The sequence below is a fragment of the Oncorhynchus nerka genome, linkage group LG13 (assembly GCF_034236695.1).
Source record: "Oncorhynchus nerka isolate Pitt River linkage group LG13, Oner_Uvic_2.0, whole genome shotgun sequence".
In the NCBI taxonomy this organism is placed as follows: domain Eukaryota; kingdom Metazoa; phylum Chordata; class Actinopteri; order Salmoniformes; family Salmonidae; genus Oncorhynchus; species Oncorhynchus nerka.
This window is the reverse complement of record NC_088408.1, coordinates 100499377-100526789: the sequence shown is the minus strand read 5'-3', so window position 1 is coordinate 100526789 and position 27413 is coordinate 100499377. Positions and strand designations below refer to the sequence as shown.

At 40.9% G+C, this 27413-nt stretch overlaps 2 protein-coding genes across 10 annotated transcripts in view; one reads left to right on the top strand and one right to left on the bottom strand.

Annotated features, from left to right (window-relative positions):
* The window catches only part of LOC115122797 (poly (ADP-ribose) polymerase family, member 8), a 100492-nt gene extending 86867 nt beyond the window's left edge, over window positions 1–13625 (top strand). For 3 of the 9 annotated variants that reach the window (XM_065026917.1, XM_065026909.1, XM_065026916.1), the window contains 9 exons: window positions 972–1020; window positions 3170–3282; window positions 3748–3820; window positions 4351–4420; window positions 5505–5572; window positions 6023–6092; window positions 8363–8447; window positions 9212–11724; window positions 11866–13625. In XM_065026917.1, coding sequence (XP_064882989.1) covers window positions 972–1020; window positions 3170–3282; window positions 3748–3820; window positions 4351–4420; window positions 5505–5572; window positions 6023–6092; window positions 8363–8447; window positions 9212–9314 — 631 coding nt within the window. In that variant the 3' untranslated portion in view covers window positions 9315–11724; window positions 11866–13625. The remainder of the gene's footprint in view (window positions 1–971; window positions 1021–3169; window positions 3283–3747; window positions 3821–4350; window positions 4421–5504; window positions 5573–6022; window positions 6093–8362; window positions 8448–9211; window positions 11725–11865) is intronic. The other 6 variants (XM_065026915.1, XM_065026913.1, XM_065026911.1 and 3 more) reach the window with 6 other exon arrangements.
* A 5090-nt stretch (window positions 13626–18715) lies between these two features.
* si:dkey-3h3.3 (uncharacterized protein LOC100144568 homolog) lies at window positions 18716–26374 on the bottom strand. The gene is made up of 4 exons (XM_029652046.2): window positions 26119–26374; window positions 22794–23774; window positions 22034–22251; window positions 18716–21328 (listed from the first exon to the last, which is right to left on the bottom strand). Exons 1-4 carry the CDS (start codon window positions 26140–26142, stop codon window positions 21259–21261), a joined length of 1293 nt encoding a protein of 430 aa, XP_029507906.1. The 5' UTR covers window positions 26143–26374; the 3' UTR covers window positions 18716–21258.
* Window positions 26375–27413: the final 1039 nt, after the last annotated feature.

Genomic DNA, 27413 nt, shown 5'->3' with positions numbered 1-27413 from the left:
TTACTGACATGGTAAGAAACCCCTTACTGACATGGTAAGAAACCCCTTACTGACATGGTAAGAAACCCCCTTACTGACATGGTAAGAAACCCCCTTACTGCCATGGTAAGAAACCCCCTTACTGCCATGGTAAGAGGCCCTTTACTGCAATGGTAAGAAACCCCCTTACTGCCATGGTAAGAGGCCCTTTACTGCAATGGTAAGAAACCCCCTTACTGCCATGGTAAGAAACCCCTTACTGCCATGGTAAGAAACCCCCTTACTGCCATGGTAAGAGGCCCTTTACTGCAATGGTAAGAAACCCCCTTACTGCCATGGTAAGAAATCCCTTACTGCAATGGTAAGAAACCCCCTTACTGCCATGGTAAGAGGCCCTTTACTGCAATGGTAAGAAACCCCCTTACTGCCATGGTAAGAAACCCCTTACTGACATGGTAAGAAACCCCCTTACTGCCATGGTAAGAACCCCTTACTGCCATGGTAAGAGGCCCCTTACTGCCATGGTAAGAAACCCCTTTACTGCCATGGTAAGAAACCCCTTTACTGCCATGGTAAGAAACCCCTTACTGCCATGGTAAGAAACCCCCTTAGTGCCATGGTAAGAAACCCCTTACTGACATGGTAAGAAACCCCCTTTCTGCCATGGTAAGAAACCCCACGAGTCCCGAAATCGAAAAAAGGTTTCAAAATTGTTTTATGTTATTTATTCATTTCAGAGGCAAAAGGAGCAAAACCACAATGTTTCCGGCTGTTAGGCCGTTGTCAGCCTGCAATTCAATCGGTCGTCAGAGACATTGACTGTCATATTGAGTGTACAGTTAGACCAGGACATGAAACAGTGGATTCATACATTCAACAGAAGAGAAAGTGTGAATGACAGTTTAAAGTATGTAACAACAGGTCGATCTAGCAGCAGCTGGAGGTATTGTGTTGTTAATGTCTAATGTAACCTGTTTTGTTTTTCTCTCTAGGGTAATATGCAGTAACAGGTCACACATCGTCAAACTACCAGTAACCAGAGTGAGTTTTATACATCATTAGAGGAGATTACATTTTTAAAACAAAAATAATAATAATGATTTTACCTTTTATTTAACTTATTTAACTACTTTAACTAACTTTACTTTTATCCTCTATTTAACTAGGCAAGTCAGTTAAGAACAAATTCTTATTTTACAATGAAGGCCTACCGGGGAACAGCGGGTTAACTGCCTTGTTCAGGGGCAGAACGACAGATTTGTACCGTGTCAGCTCGGGGATTCGATCTTTCAACCTTCCGGTTACTAGTCCAACGCTCTAACCACTAGGCTACCCTGCTGCCCCACTAGATGGAACTAGTTACTGAAAAACTACAAATAAAAATAAAACCGATGTAATATCTCTATATGTATGGTTATTAAGTCTGGCTTAATCTTAATCTCCCTAGACGATGTAATATCTCTCTGATGGTATTTTCTCGTCCGGCGTTAGGTCTTTTCTGGGTGTTCCTGTGAAGTCCTAAAACAGGCTGATTTATAGAATGAAGTCATACGACATGGGCTCTAAGGCATCACTACAGACCCTGGTTCGATCCAGGGCTGTATCACAACCGGCCGTGATCCGGAGTCCCATAGGGCGGCGCACAATTGGCCCAGTGTCGTCCGGGTTAGGAGAGGGTTTGACCAGGGTAGGCAGTCATTGTAAAATAATAATTTGTTCTTAATTGACTTACCTAGTTAAATGAAGGTTAAATAAAATAGGCTGATTATAGAGTGAGGTGAGAAGACAGGCTGATTATAGAGTGAGGTGAGAAGACAGGCTGATTGTAGAGTGAGGTGAGAAGACAGGCTGATTGTAGAGTGAGGTGAGAAGACAGGCTGATTGTAGAGTGAGGTGAGAAGACAGGCTGATTGTAGAGTGAGGTGAGAAGACAGGCTGATTGTAGAGTGAGGTGAGAAGACAGGCTGATTGTAGAGTGAGGTGAGAAGACAGGCTGATTGTAGAGTGAGGTGAGAAGACAGGCTGATTGTAGAGTGAGGTGAGAAGACAGGCTGATTGTAGAGTGAGGTGAGAAGACAGGCTGATTGTAGAGTGAGGTGAGAAGACAGGCTGATTGTAGAGTGAGGTGAGAAGACAGGCTGATTGTAGAGTGAGGTGAGAAGACAGGCTGATTGTAGAGTGAGGTCAGAAGACAGGCTGATTGTAGAGTGAGGTCAGAAGACAGGCTGATTGTAGAGTGAGGTCAGAAGACAGGCTGATTGTAGAGTGAGGTCAGAAGACAGGCTGATTGTAGAGTGAGGTGAGAAGACAGGCTGATTGTAGAGTGAGGTGAGAAGACAGGCTGATTGTAGAGTGAGGTGAGAAGACAGGCTGATTGTAGAGTGAGGTGAGAAGACAGGCTGATTGTAGAGTGAGGTGAGAAGACAGGCTGATTGTAGAGTGAGGTCAGAAGACAGGCTGATTGTAGAGTGAGGTCAGTAGACAGGCTGATTGTAGAGTGAGGTCAGAAGACAGGCTGATTGTAGAGTGAGGTCAGAAGACAGGCTGATTGTAGAGTGAGGTCAGAAGACAGGCTGATTGTAGAGTGAGGTGAGAAGACAGGCTGATTGTAGAGTGAGGTGAGAAGACAGGCTGATTGTAGAGTGAGGTGAGAAGACAGGCTGATTGTAGAGTGAGGTGAGAAGACAGGCTGATTGTAGAGTGAGGTGAGAAGACAGGCTGATTGTAGAGTGAGGTCAGAAGACAGGCTGATTGTAGAGTGAGGTCAGTAGACAGGCTGATTGTAGAGTGAGGTCAGAAGACAGGCTGATTATACAGTGAGATGAGAAGACAGGCTGATTATAGAGTTGTGAAGAACAGAAAAGGAGAGAGTGAAAGAGGTGTCCCAAATTGCACCCTATTCCCTATATAGTGCACTACTTTATACTACAGCCCTATTCCCTATATAGTACACTACTTTATACTACAGCCCTATCCCCTATATAGTGCACTACTTTATACTACAGCCCTATTTCCTATATAGCGCACTACTTTATACTACAGCCCTATTCCCTATATAGTGCACTACTTTATACTACATCCCTATTCCCTATATAGTGCACTACTTTTTACCTGCTCTATATAGGGACTAGGGTGCCATTTGTACACCTGTGACGTGTTGTGTCTCCTGTCTCTCTTGTCACGACTGCAGCAGCTGAAGTTCATGCACACCCCACACCAGTTCCTTCTACTCAGCAGTCCTCCTGCCAAAGAGTCCAACTTCAGAGCTGCCAAAAACCTCTTTGGGAGTACCTTCGCTTTCCAGTATGTTCCCCTTTTTTATCATATATATATAACAGGGGGGGGGGGTAACTTTGATAAACAACTAAAAATAACTAGATTTGTTGGGTCATTTTAAGAAAGCTAAATATAGACATTTGTTTTTGGTTGTTGAGTCAATTTAGACCATGTTCATTTCAAGTTTAACTATCAAAAAAAATATATATAAAAAAAAATATATATATATGTTATTTCAGGATATGTTGGTAACGTTAGCTGGTCTTCCTTTGTATCATTCATATGCTCATGAAGGCACACAGTGCACAATGTTTTTGAAGTTGTTTTTTAAAAACCTTACACTTGTTTTAAAAGTACTTCAGTCGTACACTATGTTTCTGAAACATGTTGTTTTTAAAATCACTGCTATTTTCAGTTGGAGAATGAACTTTTATTTGATGAACACAGTAGATAATGTATTGGATAATTAATAATGACCTTTTCTCTGTTCAGTGGTTCTCACATAGAAAATTGGCACTCCATTTTGCGAAACGGTTTGGTGGTTGCATCCAACACAAGACTTCAGGTACAAAAATATATATATATATCTTCAAATCCAATAATTGTTTGTGCTTTTTAAAAGGCTGATAATCTGTGATTTCAACTGCCTGAGACTACTGTGTATGGTAAACAGTAGGTCTGAGTAAATGTAATAACCCTTCAAGACCTGAACACAAACAGCATTCACTCCAAACCACACTGTCACTAGAGCTGTGATGACACCAGTATTGCAATATTTTTTCCAGAGACAAAAATGAAAACATGAAGCAGACAAAAACCCGTTGGTCCTTTTTAAAAAGCTGCGGTATGTAATATATTGTGTGTAGCCTGGATAATAAATACATATAACTGTGGATGACAACGTGTTTGTTACCAACATTAAGGTCGTTTTTCCTAAAAAACAAGTTAAATCTGCTTTGTGTTTTGTATCGCGATACTGGTATCGTCCCGGCCCTAACCGGCACCATACATTATTTAAAATATGTTGCATATATTTTTTACGTTGTCTCTGCAGACCAAACTCCTCTAATAGTTGTGGTTGTTGTCTGTCGGCAGCTCCATGGCGCCATCTACGGGAGTGGGATATATATCAGCCCAATGTCAAGCATATCATTTGGTTACTCAGGTACCCAGAAAAAAAACGCAATCTACAGGAACTTTGTAATTCATTTTAACAGGTAGACTCAGCGAAATGACGTTGACACTAACAGCGCCGCAGATATTGAGATGAGCGAGATGCAAGACTTCGCTGTCACGCAGTATCTGTACGGTTTGGCTTTTAAGAGAGGTTACAAGCGTGGTCGCCAGGGCACCAAAACAGAGGGACAAGTTGAACCTCGCGCTTCAACGCTCTTAGTAGTTGCGGAAATTGACCTCCCCCTTATGCTATTTACTTTGTGCGTCTGTCATATCGCTGAGCCTTTAATACGTGAATTACAAATTGTGTGACTGAGTCTGTTGTCCTACCAGGGTAGTTAAATGTGTGACTGAGTCTGTTGTCCTACCAGGGTAGTTAAATGTGTGACTGTGTCTGTTGTCCTACCAGAGTAGTTAAAGTTATGTGATGACTGAGTCTGTTGTCCTACCAGGGTAGTTAAATGTGTGACTGAGTCTGTTGTCCTACCAGGGTAGTTAAATGTGTGACTGTGTCTGTTGTCCTACCAGGGTAGTTAAAGTTATGTGATGACTGAGTCTGTTGTCCTACCAGAGTAGTTAAATGTGTGACTGAGTCTGTTGTCCTACCAGAGACCAGAGTAGTTAAAGTTATGTGATGACTGAGTCTGTTGTCCTACCAGGGTAGTTAAATGTGTGACTGAGTCTGTTGTCCTACCAGGGTAGTTAAATGTGTGACTGAGTCTGTTGTCCTACCAGAGTAGTTAAATGTGTGACTGAGTCTGTTGTCCTACCAGGGTAGTTAAATGTGTGACTGAGTCTGTTGTCCTTCCAGAGTAGTTAAATGTGTGACTGAGTCTGTTGTCCTACCAGGGTAGTTAGTTACAATGTAACAGTTCAACTCTGCAGTACGTGAACCAAGACACTGTGACCGACATGTTCTTTCTGCACAATAAAGTCAGGATTTATTTACTCTCCTGTTTGTTTGTTTTTTAAATGTTTTTTTTTAAAACGTGCCCCGTTTTCAGAGCAGAGCAGTGTCTGATTTGCAGACCAAATGTTGTCCTGATTGTTATTATAACATCTCTCCCATTCAGGGATGAACAAAAAACAGCTGAAAGTTACTTCGAAGGACGAAACTGCTACAAACAAGACCAACTTACAGGTAATCATAATGAAAACTCCCCAAAACTTCGGTATAGTGCGGTGTTAAAACTGGTGTTAACTGGGGGAAATGAACGTTGTGTTAAAACTGGTGTTAACTGGGGGAAATGAACGTTGTGTTAAAACTGGTGTTAACTGGGGGAAATGAACGTTGTGTTAAAACTGGTGTTAACTGGGGGAAATGAACGTTGTGTTAAAACTGGTGTTAACTGGGGGAAATGAACGTTGTGTTAAAACTGGTGTTAACTGGGGGAAATGAACGTTGTTAAAACTGGTGTTAACTGGGGGAAATGAACGTTGTGTTAAAACTGGTGTTAACTGGGGGAAATGAACGTTGTGTTAAAACTGGTTTTAAAACTGGTGTTAACTCGGGGAAATGAACGTTGCGTTAAAACTGGTGTTAACTGGGGGAAATGAACGTTGCGTTCACTAGAGTTGTGTCCTTTTGCAGTCAACAAAGAAAGGACAGCAGCCCCAGTTTTTGCAAAGTCGGAACCTGAAGTGCATAGCCTTATGTGAAGGTACGTATGTGTGCTCTGGGCTGGAGTTACCACAGAACAACCATGGAGACATTTAACTTATAACACAGACAGTGTCTTCAGAATGTTTTCACACCCCCGGGACTTCTTCCACATTTTGTTTTGGTACAGTCTGAATTTAAAATGGATAACATTTTAAAAAAAAATAAAAGTTTTCTTCTTTCTTTTTGAAAATAAATGTCACTAGCCTATACACAATTACCCATAATGTCAAAGTGGAATTATGTTCTTTGAAATGTGTTACAAATTAATGTTTTTAAATGAAAAGCTGAAATGTCTTGTGTCAATAAGTATTCAAGACATAATATGTTCAGGAGTAAAAAAAAAAAGTTTTTCACAAGTCACATAATAAGTTGCATGGTCTCTCTATGTGTGAAATAATAGTGCTTAAAACATGATATCTCATCTCTGTACCCCACACATCCAATCGTATGTAAGGTCCCTCAGTCAAGCAGTGAATTACAAACACTGATTCAACTACAAAGACCCAGGGAGATTTCTCTATGCCTTCGCAAACAAGGGCACCTATTGGTAGATGGGTAAAAATAAAAAGCAGAAATGTAATATCCCTTTGAGCATGAGGAAGTTATTAATTACACTTTGGATGGTGTATCAATACCACCCAGTCACTACAAAGATACAGGCCTCCTTCCTAACTCAGTTGCTGGAGAGGAAGGAAACCGCTCAGAGATTTCACCATGAGGCCACTGGTGACTTTAAAACAGTAACAAAGTTTAATGGCTGTGATTGGATAACTGAGGATGGATCAACAACATTGTAGTTACTCCACAATACTAACCTAATTGACAAGAGAGAAAAGAAAGAAGCATTTACGTGATTAAAAGTATTCCGAAATATGCATCCTGTTTGCAACAAAGTAATACTGCCCCCAAAATGTGGCGAAGCCATTCATTTTTTGTCCTGAATATAGAGTGTTATGTTTGGGGAAAATCCAATACAACAAATTACTCAGTACCACTCTACATATTTTCAAGTATAGTGGTGGCTGCATCATGTTATGAAAAGCTTGTAATTGTTAAGGACTGGAGTTTTTCAGGATAAAAAAGAAACGGAATGGAGCTAAGCACAGACATAATCGTAGAGGAAACCCTGGTTCAGTCTGCTTTCCACCAGACACTGGGAGATGAATAACCTGGTTCAGTCTGCTTTCCACCAGACACTGGGAGATGAATTCACCTTTCATAATAGCAATAACCAAAAACAAATTTTATGTAATCCATTTTGAATTCAGGTTGTAACGCAACAAAATGTGGAATAAGTGGCTACACTTTCTGAAGCCACAGCATGTGAACTCTATTTTAATATATGTGTATATAAAGAGTTTATTTCCAAAATGAAATATTTCACACCTCTGACTTTTTCATCAAAGTATTGCTTACCTGTGTGTACAATATTCCTATTCATAGATTTTTTTTTAAAAAGTCATATTTTCAAATATGTATTCAAATGTTTGTTTTTTTACAAAACGCTACAGATGTATGTAGGATCTTAATTTGAGCCACTATGCTACGTCATGAAAATAATCCCGCAGCAACAGGAAATGTGAATTATGTGGATTATAATTAAAGTTGGACTTTTTTTTTTTTAAGGACAAATAAAGTCTTACATTTTAAAGTGGAAATTATAACTTTAGAAGCCTTTTTAAACATCGAATACACTACAAGGTTGCATTTCCCACTGTGCAGGAAAATTCTCAGCATCAAAAATGATCAAATTAAAATCCTACATCTGAACAGATCCATTGTGTAGCTGGAATAGAATGTTGGTTTCCTGTATAATTGACTGGGATATGGATCTTAAAATGAATGTATTAACTTTTAAGTCACTCAGGATAAGCGCATCTGCTAAATGTAAATGCTTTGCATACAGATCTCATTACTGTATTGAATTGGGGGAAAAAAATATTACAAATATATTATTTCAACAGTTCTTTATTAATAATGTAGTTATTTGTTACATTTGACTGTGTAAAACCGAGCAGTACTACTTATTTCTCTGAGAGTGAGGTGGATGTACCGTATAGAATTTTGCCAAACAAAATGATTATTTGTCTCTCTGAAATTAAACCAAGTGGTACGATTCTAAACAAACACAACTGTCATTGAACAAACACCATGCCATGATTAGATAGTGAGGGGGGAGATTTCAGAATTTCTTTAAACAATAAATAAACATTTCTGAAAATAAATATATAGCATTGTTTTTGCAATAAACTCTTTGTCCTCTTCCAGTCATCACATCCCCTGACCTGCACAAACACGGAGACATCTGGGTCGTTCCCAACACTGATCACGTCTGTACACGCTTCTTCTTCGTGTAAGTAGGCTTAAACAGGATTCCTTGCAGTAGTTATTAGACGGTATGCCCTTTATTGACATCCCTTACAGTCGTCTCCAATTCATCAAAGCAGACTAGGGGTTAGGGTAGTAGACTAGGGGTTAGGCTAGTAAACTAGGGGTTAGGGTAGTAGACTAGGGGTTAGGCTAGTAGACTAGGGGTTAGGCTAGTAGACTAGGGGTTAGGCTAGTAGACTAGGGGTTAGGGTAGTAGACTAGGGGTTAGGGTAGTAGACTAGGGGTTAGGCTAGTAGACTAGGGGTTAGGCTAGTAGACTAGGGGTTAGGCTAGTAGACTAGGGGTTAGGCTAGTAGACTAGGGGTTAGGCTAGTAGACTAGGGGTTAGGCTAGTAGACTAGGGGTTAGGCTAGTAGACTAGGGGTTAGGCTAGTAGACTAGGGGTGGGGTTAGGGTAGTAGACTAGGGGTGGGGTTAGGGTAGTAGACTAGGGGTTAGGGTAGAAGACTAGGGGTTAGGGTAGCAGACTAGGGGTTAGGGTAGCAGACTAGGGGTTAGGGTAGCAGACTAGGGTTAAAGGTCCTTTAAAGAAAATAGATGTTTATCAAAGTGGTCTGTTATTAAAGAAATAACACATACCAGTATTTGATAATACAAGTGAATAAACATATACGTTTGACATTTTCCAAGAGTCTTATTAATAGCTGGAGTTCCCACAGGGAATTTGTTCTATGGGGGGTTGGTACTGAGAAGTGGTGTTCTTGTGTGATTCTTCTTCTGGTCCAGTTATGAAGATGGTCAGGTGGGGGATACGAGCATCAACACACAAGACGCTGGCATCCATCGAGAGATCCTACGAGTCATCGGCAACCAGACTGCCACGGGATGAACAACACAGCAATACTGCTGCCTCTCCTCCTCCACCTCTCAGCTCAAAGCTGGATGTTTTTTGAGCTGCGGAGGCCCATCGTACAAAGTGTTTCCTTCCCGATCAACGCAGTGGACACACAAACAACTTTAAAGTTTGAAACCTCAGCACACATATGTACAACTGAAACACAACAAAACTTGAGGGAAGAACACATTTTTGCTAAGTTTCTAAATACTATGAAGAATCCTGCTTTTCCTGAAGACACGTCTCTGTTTGACTGATTGGGACGATTTCACTTTTTGTAGAGAACGTTTAAAACGGTAAAACTCTTTGGTGAATATTTTGAGACTTTTTGCTAGTAGATATGGTCCTTTTCGGGGGAAAATAACTAGGAAAAAGGTTCCTTCCTGTCTAGGAAAAAGGTCTAGGAAAAAGGTTCCTTCCTGTCTAGGAAAAAGGTCTAGGAAAAAGGTTCCTTCCTGTCTAGGAAAAAGGTTCCTTCCTGTCTAGGAAAAAGGTTCCTTCCTGTCTAGGAAAAAGGTTCCTTCCTGTCTAGGAAAAAGGTTCCATCCATCTGACCTGGTTTACTATAGAGTTGTACCTTTTTAAAGTACAATGTAGACTGTAGGTGTTGATATGCACTGTTTCTTAATGTCATACAACTGGTTCATAACCTAAAAAACTACTAATTATTTTCCACTTGATTATTTTGTGGGTGTGTGTACATACACAGTACCAGTCAACAGTTTGGACACCTACTCATTCCAGGGTTTTTCTTTATTTTTACTATATTCTACATCAAAACTATGAAATAACACATATGGAATCATGTAGAAACCAAAAGTGTTAAATACATCAAAATATTTTAGGAGATTCTTCAAAGTAGCCATCCTTTGCCTTGATGACATCGTTGCATTCTCTTGGCATTCTCTCAACCAGGTTCACCTGGAATGTTGAAAAAGCAATCTTGAAGGAGTTCTCACATATGCTGAGCACTTGGCTGCTTTTCCTTCACTCTGCTGTCCAACAAATCCCAAAGCATCTCAATTTGGTTGAGGTCGAGTGATTGTGGAGGCCAGGTCATCTGATGCAGCACTCCATCACTCTCCTTCTTGGTCAAATAGCCCATGCACAGCCTGGAGGTGTGTTGGGTTATTGTCCCATGGAAAAACAAATGATAGTCCCACTAAACCCAAACCAGATGGATTATCGCTGCAGAATGCTGTGGTATCCATGCTGGTTAAGTGTGCCTTGAAATCACTGACAGTGTCACCAGCAAAGCACCATCACACCTCCTCCTCCATGCTTCACGTTGGGAACCACACATGTAGAGATCATCCGTTCACCTACTCTGCGTCTCACAAAGACACGGCGGTTTGGAACCAAAAATCAAATTTGTACTCATCAGACCAAAGACCAGATTTCCACCAGTCTAATGTCTATTGCTCGTGTTTCTTGGCCCAATCAAGCCTCTTCTTCTTATCGGTGTCCTTTAGTAGTGGTTTCTTTGCAACAATTCGACCATAAAGTTGATGTTGATGTGTCTGTTACTTGAACTCTGTGAAGCATTTATTTGGCTTGCAATTTCAGAGGCTGGTAACTCTAATGAACTTATCCTCTGCAGCAGAGGTAACTCTGGGTCTTCCGTTCCTGTGGCGGTCCTCATGAGAGCCAGTTTCATCATAGCGCTTGATGGTTTTTGCGACTGCATTTGAAGAAACTTTAAAATTTCTTGACATTTTCAGTATTCACTGACCTTCATGTCTTAAAGTAATGATGGACTGCCGTTTCTCTTTGCTTATTAGAGCTGTTCTTGCCAAAGCCCTATTTGGTAAAATATCTATATCTTCTGTATACCACCCCTACCTTGTCACAACAGAACTGATTGGTTCAAACGCATTAAGGAAATACATTTCACATTCACTTTTAACAAGGCATACCTGTTAATTGAAATTCATTCCAGGTGAAGCTGGTTGAGAGAATGCCTCATGAAGCTGGTTGAGAGAATGCCAAGAGTGTGCAACGCTGTCATGGCAAAGGATTTATTTAACACTGTTTTGGTTACTACATGATTCCATAGTTTTGATGTCTTCACTATTATTCTACAATGTAGAATAAAGAAAAACCCTTGAATGAGTAGGTGTGTCCAAACTTTTGACTGGTACTGTGTATATATAACATGGAATGGTTACCAATATAACGTGTGTGTGTGTATATATGTGTGTGTGTGTGTGTGTGTATATATATGTGTGTGTGTGTGTACGTTATATTGGTAACCATTTCATGTAGACTGAGGCACACGGCAAAATAATGAGTAGAATCGACATTGTCAGGATTCAATACATTGAGTAGAATCGACATTAAGGTCAGGATTCAATACATTGAGGTCAGGATTCAATACATTAAGGTCAGGATTCAATACATTAAGGTCAGGATTCAATACATTGATTCAATACATTAAGTAGAATCGACAGAATTCAATACATTAAGGTCAGGATTCAATACATTAAGGCCAGGATTCAATACATTAAGGTCAGGATTCAATACATTGAGTAGAATCGACATTAAGGTCAGGATTCAATACATTAAGGCCAGGATTCAATACATTAAGGTCAGGATTCAATACATTGAGTAGAATCGACATTAAGGTCAGGATTCAATACATTGAGTAGAATCGACATTAAGGTCAGGATTCAATACATTAAGGTCAGGATTCAATACATTAAGGTCAGGATTCAATACATTAAGGTCAGGATTCAATACATTGAGGAATCGACATTAAGGTCAGGATTCAATACATTAAGGTCAGGATTCAATACATTAAGGTCAGGATTCAATACATTCACTGACATGTCGTCAAAACAATGAGCAGAAATGTATGCCGTGTTAATTTAGGAAGTAGATCCATTTCCTTCACATAATCATACCAAGAAATGTATATATTGGTTTCTTCTCCTTTTATAAGGGGGGGGTCTACTGGTTTACAATGGGGAAGACTTTGATTGCAGTCAAGAATTTATACATATTGCAGTATAGATGTGATCCATTTGTCAATTCACAGTTTCACACACTCACAACCAGTTCCAACACCTATTTTCAAATATAAAATAAAACATTTCAGATTGATATTTGTACTTTTGATTTAAAACTATGGGTGGATTGTATAATCGACACCCCAATTTAAAATAACCTTTTAAAATAGTTTCCTTTTGTTCTGGGGCTTCTATACATATTAATCATTGGTGTTTGCTGCTGTTGTTTATATATATATATATATATATATTGCTGTGATTTTAATGACCAATCAGAGCTCAGATTGATGTATTCTAACCCTTATGTTCATTGTAAATGATATATTTCTAAGAATGGATGTTAGTTGAAAGCCAACATTGGTCATGGTGGACACCAACCACTCTGTACATGATACAAGTCTTAAGTTTCCTAGCAAAAAAAAAACAGTACTGTTAAAAAAACAGGTCATATATATATATATATTTTTTTTTTTATATAAAACAAAAATGAATGACTAATGATTTTACCATTTGAAATATATGTCAGGTTATTGTAACTAATATAAACACAGACGGGGAATTAATTAGCAACATGTTTATTCATTTTTATATTCCATAATTCAGTGGCCAAATCACATGAATATTGTTTTATAATACCGGTCGTTGGAATAGTAACACGGACCGGATCAACACACAGGTGGACGTTTGGTTTCGTGACTTTGGTTTATTCATTATTCCAAAGGCGTTTCGTCACTCACATGTTGTTCATAATCTCTATTACTGACATTTTATAAGGATATCTTGACGTTTTTTTAATTTTTTTATAGCAGTTACCACAGTGTCATGTGTATCTAATGAAGAAGGGTAAAACCGTTGCAACTGGAAGCACATAGATCAAGTGCACCAAGGGATGACGTCGTGAATATCAATCAAATTAAACATTTAAATAAATAAGGAACTCAATAGTACAAACTTAAGTCAAATATTTCACAGGAAATGTTAATCAGTTGGAGATGAGCAATATGATGGTCAGTGGTATACTTTGATTTTTGATCTCTTTTATCTGGAAGTATTATGTTATTATGCTATTTATCATTTGGTGCCTTATAGACATGAATTCATTGTAATATAACAATACATACTGAATATATTGTCACAACAAACAAGGCCAAATATTTTCAGTAATTGAGTTTTTATGGCTTTTTCTTTATTCTTCAAATTAATTCAGCTTTTTTGGGGGGGGCTTTTTACAAGTTATGAAAATAGTAGCTTATGTACTTGTTTATGTTCAATAAATTAAAAGAAGTTAATTTCTTTACTCTGAATGGTTTCTGTGAGTGGGGGGGGGTATTTAGAATGGTTTCTGGGGGGTATTTACTCTGAATGGTTTCTGTGAGTGGGAGATGGGGGGGGGGGTTCTTTACTCTGAATGGTTTCTGAATGGTTTCTGGGAGATGGGGGGGGTTTACTGTGAATGGGGGGTTCTTTACTCCGAATGGTTTCTGTGAGTGGGAGATGGGGGGAATGGTTTCTGTGAGTAGGAGATGGGGGGGGTTTTACTCTGAATGGTTTCTGTGAGTGGGAGATGGGGGGGGTAATTTACTCTGAATGGTTTCTGTGAGTGGGAGATGGGGGGGGAATTTACTCTGAATGGTTTCTGTGAGTGGGAGATGGGGGGGGGTATTTACTCTGAATGGTTTCTGTGAGTGGGAGATGGGGGGGGATTTTTCTGTGAGTGGGAGATGGGGGGGTAATTTACTCTGAATGGTTTCTGTGAGTGGGAGATGGGAGGGTCTTTTTCTGTTATTGTATTACATCTTAAACTCAGTGTATTTCTTAGTGTTGTTTTCTTTTGAGTGACAGCCTACAAATAAACATTTGGTCAAGATTTTGATCGTTTTTTTTTTTTTTTAGCACGGTAGCACGTAGTGCACACTGAGCGGTGGCACCTTGTTAGTATGTGTTACACTTATGCTGGTTATCATCTCGTTAGTGGTAAGATGGTTTCGGTGATATTTAAGAGTGGCTAGCCCAGTGCTCTAGTTGTCTTCAGAGAAGTGGAGGGTTAACACCTTTTAGTTGGCGATCCCCGAGTGATTTCTTTTTTTTCAATTTAAAGTTTTATTAAGTTCTTGTTTTTCAATCAACCAACAAAACACATTCCACATTCACAGATGTGACAGGCTTTAAAAAAAAGTCAAAAGTCAAAAAATAATAATACATTTGAAAAAATTTAAATACAATTAAAATGAATGATAAAGTCAAATAAAAACATTTATTTTTCTTAATCTATATATTTTCCTTGGTACCTGTATATACATACACACACACACACATACATACATACATACATACATACATACATACATACATACATACATACATACATACATACATACATACACATACATACATACATACATACATACATACATACATATACACACACACACACATACATACATACATACATACATACATACATACATACATACATACATACATACATACATACATACATACATACATACATACGCACATACATACATACATACATACACACACACACACATACATACATACATACACACACACATACATACATACATACGCACATACATACATACATACATACACACACACACACATACATACACACACACACACATACATACATACATACATACATACATACATACACACATACATACACACACACATACACACACACATACATACATACATACACACACACATACATACATACATACATACATACATACACACACACACACATACATACATACATACATACATACACACACACACACGTACTCAAAAACTAAATTAAAATAAAAACACACACAACAAAAATAAAAACCATACCACTTGCAGCAGCACTATCAAGGTTCTTATCAGCTATTTCAAGCATTCGCTGAGACGACGCTGGACCCAATAATTCGTTTTTAGGTTTTACAGTACCTTACACAACATGTATCTGCGCATTTCCCTAGTCACCCCGTTCACTCTGTCCAGTTTGAAATATAGTTGAATAGTGGGGACCAGAGTCTATCAAACTTGGGCTGTCTCTTGTGGAGGTCATAAGTGAGCTTTTCAAGAGGAAGGAAGTCAACAATCTGGTCAATCCACATTTTAAATGTAGGAGGGGTATTAGAGGCCCACAATAGAAGAATACATTTCTTAGCAAAGTATGTAATAGTCATAAGCAAATTTTCTCTGTCAGGATCAAGAACAAAGTCCTGCTGGGCATTAAGAAGATAGATACATGGGGTCATATCAAACTGTACCTCTAGTATTTTCTGTGCAGCAGTATGTACAGATTGCCAGAATCTGGCAATCTCCCTACAGCTCCAAAATACATGCATATAGGTTCCACATTCAGAGGTACATCTTTTACAGTTAGGAGACATATCTGTTTTCATTCTATGGAGTCTCAAAGGAGTATAATAAAATTTGTACAAAAATTTGTAATTAGATTCATTCATTTTTACACTGGTAGAGGAGCAGTATACCTTGTCGCAAACCTCCGCCCATAACTCATTACTAATAGTCAGACCAAGGTCCTTTTCCCAGATTATTTTCAAAGGAGTAAAGGAGGAGCTTCCTTTCTCAGAAAGGAGTCTATAGATGCAAGATATTTTGCCTTTAATGGATTGTGCTGTGACAAGAAGGGTTTCAACTGAGTTCTAAACCTCCTCTTGAAGATATTTTTAAAAAATGGGATCTTGGCATATCGAATTCACTGCAGAGCTCTTGAAAGGATTTCAGTGTAGTGGTTTTCTGATGAAATAGGTCTGAAAAGGTCCTGATTCCTAGAGTATGCCAAAGATTAAAGTTGGCATCCCTCAGGGCTTTTGGCAAGTCTGGGTTGCCTACTATAGGCGAGTGAGAACATATTTGGGAGGAAATGCCCAGGTATTTCTTACAGTCCCTCCACGCTAGTAGGGTGCTGTAAATTGCAAAGGTTTTGGCTATGTTGCCCACTTCACTAAAGTTATTAATGAATATAATTGAGCTTAAGGGGAATGAACCACAGGATTGGGCTTCTATCTGAATCCACGTTGACTCTTGTCTGTTTGTGATCCATGTTAGCATGTTGCGGATTTGGGCAGACCAGTAGTACAATTGAAGGGAGGGAAGGGCAAGGCCACCTTTAGATTCAGGTTTTGATAAAGTGGAAAACTTGATCCTAGGTTTTTTATTGCCCCATATAAATTTGGTGATGCTTTGGTTAGTTGTTTTGAAGAAGGAAACTGGGAGATAGCATGGGAGCATCTGAAATAAGTAGTTCAGTCTAGGGAGGACGTTCATACGGATTACATTAATTCTTCCTACTAAGCTAATTGGGAGGGAGATCCAGGTTTGGAGATTGTTCTTGATTCGATCCAGGAGTGGAAGATAATTTTCCTTAAAAAGGCTATTCAGATCTGGTGTTTTGAAGATCCCGAGGTATTGAAACCCCTGTGTTTTCCATTGGAAAGGACAAAGTGTCTTCATAGAGCTGGTGAGTGTAATATTGAGAGGGCAGACAGTGGATTTGTTAAAATTGATCTTATAACCTGAGAACTTGCCATACTGGGCAATTGTGTCTAAAATGAGAGGGAGGGATTTCTCAGGGTTGGATATGTAGAGCAAGACATCATCCGTGTAAAGTGAAATCTTGTGCTGCAGGCCACCTGCAGAAACACCCATAATACTTGGATTGCTCCTTATCAGCTCTGCCAGAGGCTCCGCCCCCAACAAGTAGAGCAGCGGGGACAGCGAGCACCCTTGTCTTGTGCCCCGTTCCAGAGGGAATCTGTCAGAGTTCAGTCCATTAGTAGTCACCATGGCATTTGGATGAGAGTATAGTGATTTGATCCATTTAATAAAATTTGGGCCCATATTGAACTTTTCTAAGACTGAAAACAGAAAGCTCCACTCCATCCTGTCAAACGCCTTCTCAGCATCCAGTGAAGCCAGCAGGACAGGGGTCTTTTGTGCGTTTACTTGATCAATAATATCAAAAAGACGGTGAATGTTATCAGAAGAGTATCTGTCTCTAATAAATCCAGTTTGGTCCGCTTTTATTATTTTGGGAAGAAGAGTGTTTAGTCTTTTGGCGAGCAATTTGGTAATTATTTTATAGTCGAAATCCAACAAGCTTATGGGCCGGAAGGACGAGCAGGATAGGGGGTCCTTGTCCTTTTTTAGCAACACTGTAATGCGAGCTGTGTGCATTGAGTCTGGGAGAACTCCGTTTTTGCAAAAATCCTCCAGCATTGGCATGAAGATAGGGCTGAGCTGAGGCCAAAAAGCTTTATAGAACTCTCTGGGGAATCCATCTGGGCCTGGGGACAATTACCTCCATTGGCATGGAGGTAATTGCCTCCAGGATCTCCTCAGGAGTGAAGGGGGAGTTGAGATCTTCCTGGTCGGTCTCTGATAGTTTAGGTAGCGAGATTCCCTTTAGGAAAGAGTGGAGTTCTGCCTCCATGTGTTTTCTCTCAGAGGTATATAGTTTGCAGTAAAAATCATGAAAAGTTAAATTGATCTTTTTTGGGTCATATGTGACCTCGTCCTCTGCTGTTCGGATAGCCATGATTGTACGCTCTGACTGCTCCTTTTTAAATTGGTAAGCAAGCAATCTACTGGGCCTATTGCTATACTCATGGTATTTCTGTTTAGTAAAGAAAACTTTTTTTTTTATCTCCCGAGTGTAGTCCAAATTCAGTTTGGCTTTGGCTACTTTAAGATGACTCCAGGAAGTGCTGTCTAGGGATTGTTTATGTATTTTTTCACAGCATTCCAGCTCCCTCTCAAGATCTAGCCTGTGTGCTTCCATTGCTTTTTTCTTAGAGGAAGCATATGCAATTAGATGACCTCTTAGTGTGGCTTTAGCAGCGTCCCACATTGTGGCCGGAGAAACAGGGGAATCTTTATTGTCTTGTGTGTAGTTGTCTATCCATGTAGTTACCAATGTATGGAACTCGTCATTTGATAGCATGGAGGTGTTGAATTTCCAGCTCTTTGACCTCGGGAAGTTTTTGCAGAGGTCAAAGCGGAGGTGGACAAAGGCGTGATCTGAAAGTGCTATGGGTCCGATTGTACAAGTGGCTGAATTTATGAAACTCTTTGGGATAAAAATGTAATCTATACGGGAGTAGGTGTTATGGACATTAGAGTAGTATGTATAGTCCATAGATGAGCTATTATTCTCTCTCCAGATATCTATCAGCCCCATCTCTTTAGTAAGAGAGTTCAACATCTTTGCAGATCTAGGATTTGTGGTGGGGACTTGAGATGATTTGTCTAGGGTTGGGTTAAGGGTACAATTAAAATCTCCGGCCACCACACCAAAGGAGACACAATGCTCATTCAACAGGGTTATAATTTTTGACATGAAGGCAGGAGTATCTGTGTTAGGGGCGTATATGTTTAATATAGTAATTGGTTGACCATATAGTGACCCAGTTATCAAAATAAATCTCCCCTCCGGATCAGATATGTTTTTGTCAATTATGAATGGAACATTTTTATGGATAAGTATGGCTGTGCCTCTACTGTTTGATTTGAAAGATGAGAAATACACCTGTCCCACCCAAGCTCTGCGGAGTTTGGCATGTTCAGCATCACAGAGGTGTGTCTCTTGTAATAGCGCAATGTCTGCTTTTTCCTTTTTTAGAGCACATAGTATCTTTTTCCGTTTTATTGCATGCCCTAGACCATGGCAGTTCCATGTCAATAGATTTAAGGTACTAGTCATCGTCATCGAGCAGTAATCGAACTTTAGTGCAAGTCATCGCTGGGTAAAAGTGGATAGTAATTACAGCTGCGTTCACATAAAAGGAAAATAAATGGTGTACATAAAATAATAATCTCTGAACACCCCAGCCGAGTTCCCAAACAACTCGACACATCCCGTTGGATCTATTAACCCCAGCTCAGTCTCAATTCTGTGTTCCGAATAAAACAAAAACCGGGAACAGTTAGCAACGAACGTCTCCCTCTCCCCACCAAAGAAATGCCTCATCCTCTCCACCCCGCATTGAGTAAATAACACAGTTGCCCTCGTCCAGACCTCAGTAAAAGAGGGGAGAAAAATAAAATCAATAGCCCAGCCTACATATACCTCCCCCAAGGGACATAGGGAACCCCAGGTAATAATAGCAACAACAAAAAAACAGGGAAATAAAAGTAGGCTGAAACATTAGTAGGCCTAGGTTAGGCTATACAGCCCATCCCTCTCAGTTAAAGGAAAATAAATATAAATTGGACGGCTATAATGACATTTAGGGGGTGGGTCTCTGGATATCGGCTATATGTCGTCTTACCTCCTTTAGTAATGGCATTAATCGCATTTAGTCATTGGTCTGTTTCTCATTGGCCAGGATTGTCTTTCAAAAAACGTTTTGCCTCTTCGGGAGTTTTGAAGTGTCGCAAGGCTCCTTGGTGAAGAATCCTGAGCTCGTTTGGGTATTTGAATCCCCTGAAGATGCCTCGGTCAATGGAGTATTTCTTCACTTCGTCAAATTCTCGGCGCTTTCGGCGTATTCCAGCTGACAGGTCCTGGTGTAAAGCGAGTTTGGCGTTTCCCACTGTGATGGTGTTGTTTTTCGCCGCCTGTAGGACTCGTTCCTTGTCGGTGAATCTCAGGAAACGTATGGTGATTGGGCGCGGTGGTTGTCTGGCTGCTGGTGGGGGCCTCAGTGCTCGGTGAGCTCTCTCGAGTTCTATGGGCCTGTCGGTGGGCAGGTGGAGCCACTCGGGAAGTTTGTCTTGCAGGTAGCGGATCAGTTTCATGTTTCCCTCTTCTTTTTCGCCCAGATTGAATAGAACACAATTATTCCTTCGCCCCTGTTTTCCAGGTCCTCTGTTTTCTCTTCCAGATGCTCGATTTTCTTTTTAGCATATGCTATTGTTTCCATGGCATCTGTCAATAAGTTTTCCATGGATAGGATTCGCCCCTCTGCCTCAACCATATACGCGGGGCGCCTGGACATCTTGTTGTTGATGTCAGGCAAAGCGTTTTCCAGGATTGTCACCTTGCCCCCTATCGCACTGAGCTGAGAGTTAATGGCATCTAATTTGGTGTTTAGTTCTGTACGTTGGGATCTCAACTCAGAGAGGATGTCTTCGACAGAGTGCGAGGTTGGCATTCGTTGTGCCTCGTGGGGGAGCGGGTTCTCTTGCTCCTGGCTAATGGCGCTAGTTTTTTTCTGAAGCTAGCTTCTTCTTGGAGGCTTTTTCCGTCGCTAATACTCGAGTCCGGGTAAAAATGTCACCTGTAGTGTCGCCTTTTGTAGCCGCCATGACTTTTTCTTACTAAAGCTAAATGAGTGTGAACTTGGAGTGGAGGTAAGATTAGGAATTGGAAACTACTTGTGCGGAGCTCTTAGTTCACGTGACCCCCCCCCCCCGTGTGATTTCTAGACAAACATTCCTTTGTCTGATATTCCCTGTTTTTGTTTTGTTTTGCTCACCGTTTTGGTTTGTTTCCTGTCTTTTAAGTTTGGTGTGTGGCCTTTTGTTTGCCTCTTCTTGGGCAGATCTAGTGGGAGCTCACGGAGGGTGTCGTTAGCACGGGGGGTGTCGTTAGCACGGGGGAGGTCGTTAGCACGGTGTGTGTCATTAGCACGGTGGGTGTCATTAGCACGGTGGGTGTCGTTAGCACGGCGGGTGTCATTAGCACCATGCCCATGACTGTCTTTCAGAACCCCTCCCAAAACCTGTTTTGGTTCTGATTATCAGAACTGTTAAGTTCTGTGTCGTTTTTTTGTCATTAAAACCCCTTCTGTTTTAGTGACATTATTTTGTTACGTTTCCCCAACAAGAAAACCATCTTCATTTCACAAGAGTTAACCTGAAGCAGCTGTGTGTACCACATGTATTTGTGACCTCTCTTTCTTCATTCTTGCATATCGGTAGTTGCGAGACATGCAGATGACATGTCAATAGATCCCTTTGACCTTCAGTTCATCCTGTAGACGTCTCAGGTAGTCGGGGTCAGGGTATCCATAGCTGGGAAACCATTAAAAAATAAATAAAAAACTTAAGTTCATAACGACTGTCCCCCTTTTGAGTTTGTACTTCCTATAATGGAATTTAAGGTAACGCTTCCATCTCGCAGATCTAATGCAGTATGATGCCGTTATAATGCATTGACAGACATGTTATGAGAATGTATAACCCCCTTTATAATTACGCAATAAGGCCCAGGGGGTGTGATATATGGACAATATAGAAGGTTGGTGGCACCTTCATTGGGGAAAACGGGCTTTTGTGGTAATGGCTGGAGTGAAATACATGGAATGATATCAAATACATCAAACATACGGTTTCCATGTGTTTGATTCCATTCCATCCGCTCCGTTCCAGCCATTATTATGAGCCAGCCTCACCTGGCTGATTTAACATGAGTGCCTGGACACAGCCCTTAGCCGTGGTATATTGGCCATATATCACAACCCCCCCCCCCCCCCCCCGAGTTGCCTTATTGCTATTATAAACTGGTTACCAATGTAATCAGAACAGTAAAAATAAATGTTTTGTCACACCTGTGGTATACGGTCTGATATACCACGGCTGTCAACCAATCAGCATTCAAGGATCGGACCACCCAGTTTATAAAATGTCTCGTAATTGGCTCATTTATATGTGTAAGTCATGCATTACACCATGTAACCGTTCTACAGAATGGAGTGCATCCGTCCATACTGTACTTACCAACTGGTGCCTCCTCTCCTGGAGGTTTTATGGTGGATGTCGTTCCACGTGACCATGTTTTCCATGCCTGTGGTGGAAGATCGGCCAATAGTGAACGTGAGTCGCTGGTCGAAGGCCCTCTTCAGGAGAGCCAGAACCTTCCTGCCCTCTGAGGAATCTGGGAGATACGCTGTACGTGACACACCCTGGTAATTCTGACCTGGGTTGGGATGCTCCTCCTATGTGACCAAATCAGTATAACATCAAATCAAATCAACATAAGAGGATCGACATGAGCAAGGCTTTGCTTGGGATTCTGGCCATCGTTTTGCTGAAGGAAGGACATTCGCTAGGAAGGATGAAAACTAGGAAAGGATGGAAACTAGGAAAGGATGGAAACTAGGAAAGGATGGAAACTAGGAAAGGATGGAAACTAGGAAGGATGAAAACTAGGAAAGGATGAAAACTGGGGAAGGAGGAAAACTAGGAAAGGAGGAAAACTAGGAAAGGAGGAAAACTAGGAAAGGATGGAAACTAGGGGAAGGATGAAAACTAGGAAAGGATGGAAACTAGGGGAAGGATGAAAACTAGGAAAGGATGGAAACTAGGAAAGGATGGAAACTAGAAAGGATGAAAACTAGGAAAGGATGAAAATTAGGAAAGGATGAAAACTAGAAAGGATGAAAACTAGGAAAGGATGAAAAAATGCACAGCACTGCTAGTTATGTGCCCGTGGTAGAATAGTGGCTTTGTATGTAGTTTGAATGTTTAACTCGCTTACCTTCTGTATTCCACTTGGAATGTGGTACTGAATCACGATTGTTCCATACTTGTCATATCCAGACAAAGAAGATCTTTCCTGAGTAACAGCCATAGTCCCTCCCTTTGGCTGCGTCCCCTTCAGTTCCCCATAGACTGCCCCACAGGTTGGACAGACAGGTTTGGTCTGGAACGCCTCCTCCAGACAGCCTCTACAGAACGAGTGTTTACATGCCAACGTCTTCTTTCTGTCCTCTTTAATGGTGTCCAGACAAATCGGACATGACTCTTCTTCTTCTTCGTCCGATTGCTTGTTGCGTGTAGTACCAGAGGCTCGGGGGCTAACTCTCTGGGGTGTCGGGGGTCGTTGTGATGTCACAGGGGAACTGGAACCGTGCCGTAGAAAATCCTCCAACATCACAATGTGCATGTAGCGCCCTGTCACTGTAATACTGTCTTTACTGGGGCCTCCTTCAATCAAAAGTTCTGGAAACTGTCCCTGCAAGCTTTTGTAGTATTGTGGATCCAAACTGTAAGTCTGCACTTTCAGATCTGTTGCGAGTCTCTGATAGAACGTGACAAAGCGCTCCCTGGCGAAATGAACCCAAACCGAGTCTTTTCTGTGGCTTTGAAAGGTCACCACCATTTTGTCACGAGGTTTATGAATTAAGACGTCTTCCCCTTTGATTCTCTTCAACTCCTTTGAGCATCTCTGTTGGATGAAATCCCAAACGGCTCCATCTATCGCCACTGGTTTCACTGGACTAGGTGGTGACCGAGGACGCTGTTGGTGACGAAGAGGACTGTCTCTGAGATTGGGGGCGGCATATCTGTCTAGACTGGACATCTTCACAAACAGGTCCTCTATTTCATCAAATGATCCCTGCACTTCATAATGCTTGGTTCCTGTAACGCGGTTACCATATCCAGTGAGAAGGTACTTCACCTGGTTGGGCTCTTTGAAAGTGTTTGGATCTACGGTGAGAGTGACATCTGAAAATACCTGAAAAACATGAAGCTTTCGGCGAGTTCAATACGTATATGAGTGTGACATAAATAGCTCATTATGAGACCTTATCGGACCAAACCTGCACTGTAAAATACATCTAGTTCTTTCAACGTAATACTAATAAATAACGGGTTCCACAGCCTCTTTTTTTGTTTAACATTTTTAGGCAAAAATTTAGTCAACTTAAAAACATGTGTTCAACTCAAATTGTCTCATATGTTCATTCAATTAAAAATTATCATTTGGGCATCTTACATAAGAGGCAGAGTTGCAAAGAAAAAGCCATATCTCAGACTGGCCAATAAAAATAAAAGATTAAGATGGGTAAAAGAACACAGACACTGGACAGAGGAACTCTGCCTAGAAGGCCAGCATCCCGGAGTCGCCTCTTCACTGTTGACGTTAAGACTGGACAGAGGAACTCTGTCTAGAAGGCCAGCATCCCGGAGTCGCCTCTTCACTGTTGATGTTGGGACTGGACAGAGGAACTCTGCCTAGAAGGCCAGCATCCCGGAGTCGCCTCTTCACTGTTGACGTTGAGACTGGACAGAGGAACTCTGTCTAGAAGGCCAGCATCCCGGAGTCGCCTCTTCACTGTTGACGTTGAGACTGGACAGAGGAACTCTGCCTAGAAGGCCAGCATCCCGGAGTCGCCTCTTCACTGTTGAAGTTGAGACTGGACAGAGGAACTCTGCCTAGAAGGCCAGCATCCCGGAGTCGCCTCTTCACTGTTGACGTTGAGACTGGACAGAGGAACTCTGCCTAGAAGGCCAGCATCCCAGAGTCGCCTCTTCACTGTTGACGTTGAGACTGGACAGAGGAACTCTGCCTAGAAGGCCAGCATCCCGGAGTCGCCTCTTCACTGTTGACGTTGAGACTGGACAGAGGAACTCTGCCTAGAAGGCCAGCATCCCGGAGTCGCCTCTTCACTGTTGACGTTGAGACTGGACAGAGGAACTCTGCCTAGAAGGCCAGCATCCCGGAGTCGCCTCTTCACTGTTGACGTTGAGACTGGACAGAGGAACTCTGCCTAGAAGGCCAGCATCCCGGAGTCACCTCTTCACTGTTGACGTTGAGACTGAACAGAGGAACTCTGCCTAGAAGGCCAGCATCCCGGAGTCGCCTCTTCACTGTTGACGTTGAGACTGGACAGAGGAACTCTGCCTAGAAGGCCAGCATCCCGGAGTCGCCTCTTCACTGTTGACGTTGAGACTGGACAGAGGAACTCTGCCTAGAAGGCCAGCATCCCGGAGTCGCCTCTTCACTGTTGACGTTGAGACTGGACAGAGGAACTCTGCCTAGAAGGCCAGCATCCTGGAGTCGCCTCTTCACTGTTGATGTTAAGACTGGTGTTTTGCGGGCACTATTTAATGAAGAAGCCAGTTAGGGACTTGTGAGGCGTCTGTTTCTCAAACTAGACATAATAATGTACTTGTCCTTTTGCTCAGTTGTGGATTAGCTAACACAACGTGCCATTGGAACACAGGAGTGATGGTTGCTGATAATTGGCCTCTGTACACCTATGTAGATATTCCATTAAAAATCAGCCGTTTCCAGCTACAATAGTCATTTACAACATTAACAATGTCAACACTGTATTTCTGATCAATTCGATGTTATTTTAAAGAACAAAAAAAAGTGCTTTTCTTTCATAAACAAGGACATTTCTAAGTGATGCCAAACTATTGAACGGTAGTGTATATGTTAAAAGCACTGTGTGTTTTTGTAACCAGTGCTTCACTTTGACTGAAATAAGGTTCCGGTACTTATTTTGGATGCCGGTACTGTTTATATATAGATGCAGGAGCTCCACAACACTTTTGAGCTAATATTCTATAAGAGTAACAGGAACTCAAGCAGTAGAAAATGTTATGTGCCGGTCAAGAACCGCGTGTAACGTTACCGTTTCTTTTTTTGTTGTTAAGATGCTAAAACTGGTTGCCACCTGCATTTTGATAAACAACTACAGTCTATCACGAGGCAATATACCTGGGTTGGGTTTCCCTAAAAGCATGGTAGCACTAAAATCATATTTCGTCCATTTACTTTCAATGGAATTAATATGACATTAGTGCTCCGATGAACCATTTCAGTCCTACCATAGAGCTCGTAAGAGCCAAAACAGACTCAAATCCACACGGCCAAGTACGCAGACTCAACCACGTCGACTGTAAGGTAACGTTACACTGTGTATCATTTGGGAATCTTCGATTACATAAATGAGTAGATTGAAATGTAATGAGCAAGTTTAAATGCGTTTAACTACAAATACTGATTCATATAGGCTAGATTAGAATGTTGTTTTTTCTTAATTGTATCTTTAGGTACACCTACATACCTCTTTCAATGACGCATTTGCCATGGTGCAAGTATGTTGTTGTGCGTCCTTCGTTGCTATGAGGTAGAGCCAACTAACTTTCCTGTTCCCGGGGGTCGCTAAATCTACTTCAGCAGTATATAGGAACAAATTATCAAGGCTACATTGTCTTTACCGTAGCAATCTATTTGATCGATGTCCGTCGTTAAATTCTTGAGTCGCATTCAGCATTTTTCAAATTTGAAACCGATCCTAAACTGTCCGACCATTTAGTTTCGTTTTGATAAAGGGGAGTGATGTCTTGTGTTAATCCCAGATCAGCTGCTCCGCTTCTCTTCGTCCACTAGAGGCCAGTAGAACACTGTATATACACTCTTCACAGAGACGCCACGACTTCTCTTTAAGCAAGATGGTGCTGTACTCCACAGAAGTGACAGCAGGTATCGTCATCATTTCTATTTACACTGGGATCATATTTGTTTAACATTGCTTTCATTGATTATTTCGTCGATGCGCTACAATGTTAAATCACATAGCCTTACACATGTTTTAAATTCGCGTAAAGATAGTTGGCATATTTGATTGGCTAGAATTGAATGTAATTTGGATAAACCAGCATCCCACAAACAAAACATCATATGAAACTATATTTCGTGATCTGTATGAGAGTTTCTCTTATCTATGTTTTTCTTTTTTTCCTTTTTTTTTAGTAATCAAATCTGATAAACCCGCAATATTGGCAACACTGAGAGACAGATCTCTGTATGCAAAACAGCTGTTTTGGTGACACACTTTTTCTATTCTGGCGGGTAATGATATGGTGCTCTCAGTAACTTAAAATTAATGATACGGTACTCGACTAAGAGTGAGGCTCTGCAATTGAATCGGCGCAGTATTCACAGACACGCCACCTGCACTAGGACTGCCACTGAATGAAAGACTCTAAATTAAGTCTCCATATAAGAAGACGAGAGCAAAGAGATTTTAGGCAGCATTTCTAAAAAAAAAAATTGGAGACTGCCTGACCGGAACAGAGATCACAGTATGTATGTTTGTAGCCTATTGTATACATGCCGCGGGCGGTTTAGACTGTGGAGCATGGGGCTATTGCAATGGATGGAGTCGGAAAGATTATGAGTTGAGTTTTGAAAGGGACAATTTTATCCTCAAGGTTTATTTAGCCTATTCAGATTCGTTGAAGCCTAATTGTCTTTTAATAACCTCAAAATTGTTTTTGTGTTGTCCTCAAATGTCTGCAATTTCTGTATTGTAGTAATAACATGAAGTATTTTTTTAACAATGTGTTATGTTGTGAT